This window comes from Salvia splendens, unplaced genomic scaffold (assembly GCF_004379255.2).
Source record: "Salvia splendens isolate huo1 unplaced genomic scaffold, SspV2 ctg503, whole genome shotgun sequence".
NCBI classification, from domain to species: domain Eukaryota; kingdom Viridiplantae; phylum Streptophyta; class Magnoliopsida; order Lamiales; family Lamiaceae; genus Salvia; species Salvia splendens.
Genome location: NW_024599160.1, coordinates 21,344 through 29,829, shown reverse-complemented (window position 1 = coordinate 29,829; position 8,486 = coordinate 21,344). Strand labels below are relative to the sequence as shown.

Genomic DNA, 8,486 nt, shown 5'->3' with positions numbered 1-8,486 from the left:
CGATCAAATCACCCGTTGCAGTCAAGTCCAGCACAGCCCTTGGAGCTACCGCCCTACTCCACTCCAGGCCCTCTCCAACCCTTGCAACCGCTACCGGAGACAGCTCGATTGTTGGCCTCTAATCGTCTTCCGCAAGCTGTTGTCCCGAGCTCGAGGCCAAAGGAGTGGCAAATGAATATGCAAAAGGCTGGTGAGTATGGTTTGATAAATAAAGTTGTGCCTTGTTCTCGTGATGTTGTGGGAGAAAAGAACATTGTTGAAGATAAATGGAAAGAGAATGGGACGGGACCGAAGGGTTTAGTTGAGAGTAAAGACGATAAAGATAGTGACATACTTAAGATGATCGAAATGATCACCGTGCGCGCATTCGATCCTGGTGTATGTGACAGTCTCAGCAATCAAAAAGAAGAATTTCTTGCTCTGCAGATAGCAAAACCGGATCTACGTGATAGCAAGAAGGAGCTTCCGCATGAAGAAGTAATAAAGTGCTTGTTTGCCATGGGGACCTTTCGCATAGAGCTACCCATGCCTGTAAACCATGTTGTCTTCAATAATGCTCCGGAATTTAGTGGGGATTTGAGTCTTCAATTATGCTCCGGAATTTAGTGGGGATTTGAATATCTGACAAACACAGATTTTGCATGTTTTTAAGGATTAAATTTGACTTGTTTTAAATGTCAATCATGCAAATTATGTTCTTAAATTGCATATGTTATACATTTGGTATTTTTGACGTGTTTGTTGATAAATGATAGAAAAAGATAGAAAAGGTGAAAAAAAGGCCAAAGTGCAGCAGCCTCTGTTCGAGCCCATTCTGGAAGCGATTTTGAAGTCCAATCAGTGCGTACTAGATACCAGTCTCTTCGTCTTCGAAAGACCTTCGCGTGGATACCTTAAACATCTAAATCGGAGTTCTGTGGAGAAAGTTATGGCCATTTTACAAACATCGCGCAGTGCAGTCAAAATCTGGCGGAAATTAGGCGGAAATTCACGGAAGAAAAGAAATTATTATATTGTGAAACCAAATCTCTCATACTTCTTGTAGGGCACGGAATTTATCAAAAATAAACCTTTTTCCAGCCTATAAATACCTCTGAACCTAATTCATATCTTTATCTCAGGGCCTCCAATCCTTCTCCATCTCTACACCTCTTTCCATTCCATAATACACATATAATTCATCCATCTTCCATTGGAGCGGAGCTCTGCAGATCCAGGCAAGAGAAGACTGAAGATTGAAGATTCAACCTTGGGTTTTATCAATTTCTTTCATGTCTCGTACTTTAATTGTAGTTTTTACTTGTCTATGAGTAGAATATCTTTTGTAGAATTTTTGGTATAGATATTCGATTGATTTTCCTTGTTAGCTCTTGCAGTTATTTGATTTATCCGGTGCTTTCTATGTTCAATTGATTAGCTACCTCTTGAATACATGTTGGAGTTGATTAGAGTACTCGGGAGACGAAATAATTGACTTGGAAAAAGGGATAATTCACACCTTAATTCAATAGAACTCGAGAGAGTTGAGGTTTTGAGTGAGGTCTTTGATCTTATATGCTTTTAGGAGTTAGGGGTTTAAGGGTTAGAAGGGGACTTCAATCCTATCACCTAATCTACAGGTTTCTCACCTCGGGAGGGGGTTTAATCTATAATTGTGATCGACTTAATAGCTCTGGAGACCGTAATTCAAGGAAGTCGATTGTGTTTTTGGATCATAAAATTCTACATTCTTAAGCCTGCTTTGCATTATTTCTTTTTATGTTTTTCATTTTTTTGTTTATTTCTTTCAGTCTAGTTTAATTAATCAACCCAAAAATCACGTGTCTCTAGATAGTATATGCCGCTTAGTATATGATAGCCAGTTGCAATCTTATTCCCTGTGTTCGATATCCCGGTACTGACCTTTAGCTATACTAGATATACCCTGTATGCTTGCAGGTATTTTTAGTGCTAATAAATAGTGCATCAATGTCACTGATATTACAAGCATGAATCATCGATTACCATCGCTCGACGCCGATGCAAGGTTGATTCCTCCACGAAATAACAAGCCCTGTTTGATCATTTAGGGACGTGTGGCAGAGCTTTCCATTTTAGCATTGAATTTGGATGACCACATCAGTCTGCCTTCGTTGATTTTTTATGGAGGTGATGAAGGGACACGCTCAGCTGCTCGGTGTGTGTTGATCCAGGAAGCGACGCCTCGCCAATGCTTTTGATGTCAACTCTCGTCGCTGCTTCGTGGTTTCCACCTTGAGGACAAGGCCGATTTTAACCATGGGGGAGTTGATACGATCCTCTATATCTTAGGAAATCACAATTATTTAGTTATCTTTTATTCCCCAAATCTTTTCCATATCTTTGTTTTCTTATTCAATAAGTTAGGTTAGTAGTATCCTAGTATTATAAATAGGAGAGCTTGTTATCATTTTATGCAATCAATGAATGAAATATTATTTTGCCCACAAGATTGTGAAATATTCCCGTAACCCTAGTTTGTCGCTGCCCGACGGAGAGACATCCGCGCACAGCAGGAGCTAGAACCGCCGCCGATCCTGTTGCAGGACGCCGGAGAGATCTTGATCGCCGAGCCATTCCGCCGCCGATCACCGTTGAGGAATTAAGACCTTAACATACCTCGACCTCGCCCAGTGGTCCACCGCCGAGAAGTGATTGATCGTGATCACGTAGCTGCACATCAGCGTCTATACGAAGACTACTTCGCACAGGAGCCGCGGTTCAACGCCAACCATTTCAGGCGCCGTTTTAGGATGAGCAGGGCCCTGTTTATGCGTATTGTTAACGCTTTGAAGCATCGATATCTGTATTTCCGCTTCAGGCACGATGCGGCTGGCAGACCCGGCCACACACCTATTCAAAAGTGCACTGCGGCAATCCGGCAGTTGGCCTACGGAGGCGCGGCAGACATGTGGGACGAGTACCTCCACATCGGTGAGACGACTGCCCTTGAATGTATGAAGTATTTTTGTCTGGGCGTGATTGAAATATTCAGTGATCAGTACCTTCGAAGCCCTACCCCCGAAGACTGCCAGGATCTTTTGCGGATGCACGGGGAACAACATGGGTTCCCGGGGATGTTAGGCAGCATAGATTGTATGCATTGGGAGTGGAAGAACTGTCCTGTTTCCTGGAAGAGGTTCTACACGACCGGCTACAAGGGAAAGAATCCCACGATGATCCTCGAGGCCGTAGTTGATTACCGACTGCGGATTTAGCATGCGTATTTTGGGATAGCCGGTTCGAACAACGACCTCAACGTCCTCAACTCGTCGCCACTTTTCAACGAGCAGTGCCAGGGTGTCGGTCCGGCCATCAGTTTTGTCGCCAACGGCAACCGGCATGATATGGGCTACTACTTGGCGGATGGGATATACCCTAGGTGGCCCGTCTTTGTGAAGACAATTCGATGCGCATCAGATGAGAGGAAGGCCTACTTTGCTGCACGGCAGGAGTCAGCGCGCAAGGACGTGGAGCGCACATTTGGTGTGCTCCAGTCTCGATGGGCGGCAGTTAGGGGTCCAACGCGTTTGTGGCATGTCGACTGCATTGCTAATATAATGTACGCCTGTATTATCATGCACAACATGATTGTCGAAGATGAAGGTGTACAACTGAATAGTTGGACCAACGACGATAATGAAGCCGGTCCAAGCCACGACGTGGCCACCGCCAACGTACGGAGTGGGGTACCTCACGATGAAGCCGGTCGCCTCCAAGCACATGCCGACATGCGCCAAACGGAGGCTCATATTCGACTCCAAAAGGATTTAATTGAAGAGTTATGGACGCGGAGGACTGCACGGCGTTAGTTTTTTTTTATTATGTAATTTTTTTTAATTAATGTATTTTTTTAATTAATGTACTTTTTTAATTAATGTACTTTTTTTTAATTAATGTACTTTTTTTAATTTTGTAATTTTTTTAATTAATGTACCTTTTAAATTTTAATAATATTATTGAATTTTCTCGTATCTGTGTCGTAAATTTAATTCCGTATTTTTTGTGATTGTTAATTATTTGTTTTATATAAATTTTGAGTGATGTGGCTAGGCTATGGCTAGGCTATGGCTGAGCTATTTGCTTGTTTTGATGATGTGGCAGGAGGATTTTTAGGATTGCTTATGTGCAGAAGGAGTTTGTGGCTAGGCTATTGCTGGGCTATTCCTATTGTGGATGGCCTTAGTAGCGTGTTCATAAGTTCTTTTTATAGAGTTCAATTCAAACCAAATTCGTTTGATAGCATAAAATTAATAATTCAATTCTAAATTCTTTCGCTAGATAAAATTAATTGATTTACTTTAAATTATAATCTAATTTCATATTCCTTATTTAGTAGGAGTATATCAAAATCACCATTCTAATTGTATGGATAATTTGGTTATTTATAAACATCGTGACTAGAATAACAAGAAAAAAAACTATAAAAAGAGAAAAAAAATCTTATTCTAAAAAATTTGCATGTCTCGATCTCGTATTTGTAAAAGATCAACGAATATTATCTCAAATTTCGAAAAATCAACAAATTTAAGTTTTTTTTCTGAAAAGAAATAATTTAGAACCAAATATAGCGCGCAACCATATCTCGGGAGATAAGAAATAATTTGGGGGGATTAGATATTGCCGCTAATTACGTGGAAAATCTTTAACTAATTTACACAACTAAACAATTCTGCTGCAATCACGTGTAACCACCACATTCATCCATCACTCCACTACTTGGATTATAAGCATTAAATCAATGCCTAATCAATTATCAACACAACATAAATTAGATTACGATTCTTAATTAAATTACTAACGACCAACAGTACTTGTCAACTGTCAAGTCCACACCATTTAAGTTTAACTACAAATGCATATTAGCATATATGAGAATGTCTTGACTATGCAAACAAATTAAAAAAAAACTCTGTCCATTTAGATAATTAGTACTCCATCCGTCCCACATAATTTGACTCAGTTTTCCATTTTAGACCGTCCCACATAATTTGACTCATTTCACTTTTACCATTTTTTATAGTGGACCTCACATTCCACTAACTCATTCCTACTCACATTTAATTATAAAACTAATATATAAAAGTAGGACTCACATTCCACTAACTTTTTCAACTCATTTTTCATTATATTTCTTAAAACTCGTGACCGGTCAATGTGTCCCAAATTATGTGGGACAGAGGGAGTATAATACTATTAATAAAACTTTTGAGGGAAAATAAATAAAATTAAATAGAAAAAGGCACAAAATGAGTTGATGAGAAACAGCCTGTGCTGTTGGCTAATCGAAAACCATGTTTATGGGTGGGTGAACTCCGCCCCCAGCAAGGCCGCACAAACAAGAGGCCTCGCCGCTGGTATTCTAAGACAGCTCAGCCCACCGCCGGGAACCGCCGCGCAATCCGGCTGCGGCCGCTGCAGCTCCCTCCCCGGAATGCAGTTAAACGAGAAATCAAACCCGAACCCGCTGTTCTTGTCACAAACTTCGCTAAATCCGGAGAAAAAATTCGCCGATACCGTCAAATTAATCAAACTCCGCATCGAGCAGAGCAAATCCGGCAGCTCACCGGAGAATTGGTTGCGCGCTAGATTCAGAACCTCGATGTTACCGAGGCAGGACAGAGAATCCGGCAAATGCCCCATCAGTGAATTGGAACTCACATCCAAAACCTGAAGATCCGACCACATCCCCACGCCTTCCGGAATGCAGCCACTCAGGCGGTTGTTGAGGAACAGGATCTCCTTGATCCCCATGTACCCCAAGCTGAACGGTATCGCGCCGCTCAGCTTGTTGTAGGCCAGGTTTATCACAGACGCCGGAGAATTTCCTAGATTCTGCGGCAGCTCGCCGGAGAAGAGGTTATTGTTGAGGAAAATGGCGTCGAGTTTCTTATCGAATAGATCTTCCGGAATCGGACCGGAGAAGCTGTTGAATCGCAGATCTAAATAGACGAGATCTGGAATGTCGAGGACCGCGGCGGGGAATCCGCCGGAGAGGCGGTTGTTGCTGAGGTCTAATTCGGTGAGCGACGCGAGGGATCTGAACGACGGCGGCACGCCGCCGCTGAAGCGGTTGGTGTTGAGGTGGAGGAGGGAGAGATCGGCGAGGAGGGCGAGGTCTTTTACGAGAGTGCCCTGCAAATTGGCGTGGTTGAGATCGATCGCGGCGACGACTTTGCCGGCGGGATTTCCCATGAAATCGAGGGAGTCGGAGCAGAAGACGCCTTTGTAGGAGCAGACATTGGGGCCGTTCCAGGAGCTAGTGATGTTGAGAGGATCGTCTGTGATGGCGGCTTTCCAGGCCTGGAGGGCGGCGTAGGCGGCGCTCAGCTTGGAGGCGGCGGAGGTAGGAGGGTTGACTCCGCCACCAATCCAGACGCCTCCGGTGCCGGAGATGCCAATGCCTACTCCGGCGCCGCCGCCGACGATGACAGCAGCTCTAGCGACGATGATAGAGATAGGGAGGAGGAGTGCGAGGAGGCAGCTAGTACTATTCTTCATGTGTTGATGAATTTGGTGGGAGATTTGTTGGATGTTTGTGGAAAGTAGTTTGCTTCATTCATGTTATTTCATTTGAATTTGAGGGGATAAATCATAAATTGTCTTCATACAAATTACACCATAATATTTATGGATATGGATAATTATATTTGTTGCTTTCAAGTTGCCTAACTAAAATGTCACTATTTCAGCTCAAAATCTATGCACATGCTGGCATGGTACCAATTACTCTCTCTAGAGTAATTTATCAATAAATTACTCTATGCACATGCTGACATGGTACCAATTACTCTCTCCAGAAAATTTATCAATAATTTTCATTTTCGTTTTAGCCTAAAAATTTGTTCACTTTCACTTTTACCATTTTTAATAATGGACTTCACATTCTACTAACTCATTTTCAATCATATTCTATTACAAAACTAATACTTCCCGTCCCACTTTAGAAGTCCTAGTTTACCATTTTTTGGTGTCCCACTTTAGGAGTCCCGATTGAAATAATACATAAATGGTATTAGACCCCACATTCCACTAAATTTTTTCCACTCACATTTTATTATAAAACTAATATAAAAAAATATGACTCACATTCCACTATCTTTTTCCACCAACTTTCTTACATTTCTTAAAACCCGTGCCGAACTCAACTGAGACTCATAAAGTTGGACTCTATTAGTTTTACAATAAAATATGAGTGAAAATAAATTAATATGAATATGGTTCATTATAAAAAATAGTACTAAAAAATAAGTGTGATAAGTATTGGCGAACGGACCAAAAATGACACCAATGATAGGAAAACTACTACTAGTAACAAGGAGTAAGTAAGTATAGAGGTGTGGCTAAGCTTGGATTTTTAAAAATGTTAGTGTGTCGAACCTTTTTGTTGTTTAAATTAATTTTCTATAGTACTTTAAATTTTGCATATAAGAATATTGTTTACGTTCTATGTAACTAAGTCAAGAAGCGATGAAAGAGATACATGTTCGTGAAAGTTTATATATTTTTCCCTTAATTTGATAACAATAATGCGATGCGATATTATCATACTGTTAATTTAATAAAATTTTCACATTAAAAACTTGTATATGTACAAGTGGAGTAGTTTATTATGAAAAACATCAATCAAATTTAAATGAATTAATTGACAACTTTGTATGATGATTGCATTGCACATTTTTTAAAGTTCTTACACTTAAGTATACCTCCCTATCCATGATGAGTTGAGCTGCATTAGAGAGTGAGCGAGAGATATGAAGACACAAAGAATTAGAAAGTCCGAACTTGAGAGACACACACACAGACACACACCCACACACATCGGAGTTCGTGATACATTCGGCAAGCGAGCTAACCCTGACACACAGCCCCTCATGGCTCGAAGAGTAGCCCTGACACACGCAGACGCGCACCAGCCTGTGAGCAAGCCCCTCCTCAGGCTCGTTCTCTAGCCCCCCGTTCGACGGGTCCGGGGCAGCCGGGGTCGGGACCGTAAATTCTCTCCATCAAGCGGGTCGGGGTCTGCAAGCTTGCCAAGCCCAAAGGCCCACAAGGGAAATTAATCCCAAGTTGGGTCATCCAGGATTCGAACTCATGACCTCCTGGATGGGCGGTATCCTTGCCTCCTTTCTCAACCAGTTGAGCTAGGAGGCTTGGATTTTGTAGGGCGCTTTTGGTTTTTTTTTTTACACACACACACACACATTGGAGTTCGTGATACATTCGGCAAGCGAGCTAACCCTGACACACAGCCCCTCATGGCTCGAGGACTAGCCCTGACACACACAGCCGCGCACCAGCCTGTGAACAAGCCCCTCCTCAGGCTCGTTCTCTAGCCTCCCGTTCGACCCCCCAAGGCAACAAGCCTTGTAAAGGCCCACAGAGAAATTAATCCCAAGTTGCGCCATCCAGGATTCGAACTCAGGACCTCCTGGATGGCGCCATATCCTTGCCTCCCTTCTCAACCA

The 8,486-nt window shown here is 42.2% G+C and overlaps 1 protein-coding gene across 1 annotated transcript; it reads right to left on the bottom strand.

Annotated features, from left to right (window-relative positions):
- Positions 1-5,198: 5,198 nt before the first annotated feature.
- On the bottom strand, positions 5,199-6,616 carry LOC121790408 (leucine-rich repeat extensin-like protein 4). The gene has a single exon (XM_042188637.1). The coding sequence runs from the start codon at positions 6,517-6,519 to the stop codon at positions 5,317-5,319; it is 1,203 nt and encodes a 400-aa protein (XP_042044571.1). The 5' UTR covers positions 6,520-6,616; the 3' UTR covers positions 5,199-5,316.
- Positions 6,617-8,486: the final 1,870 nt, after the last annotated feature.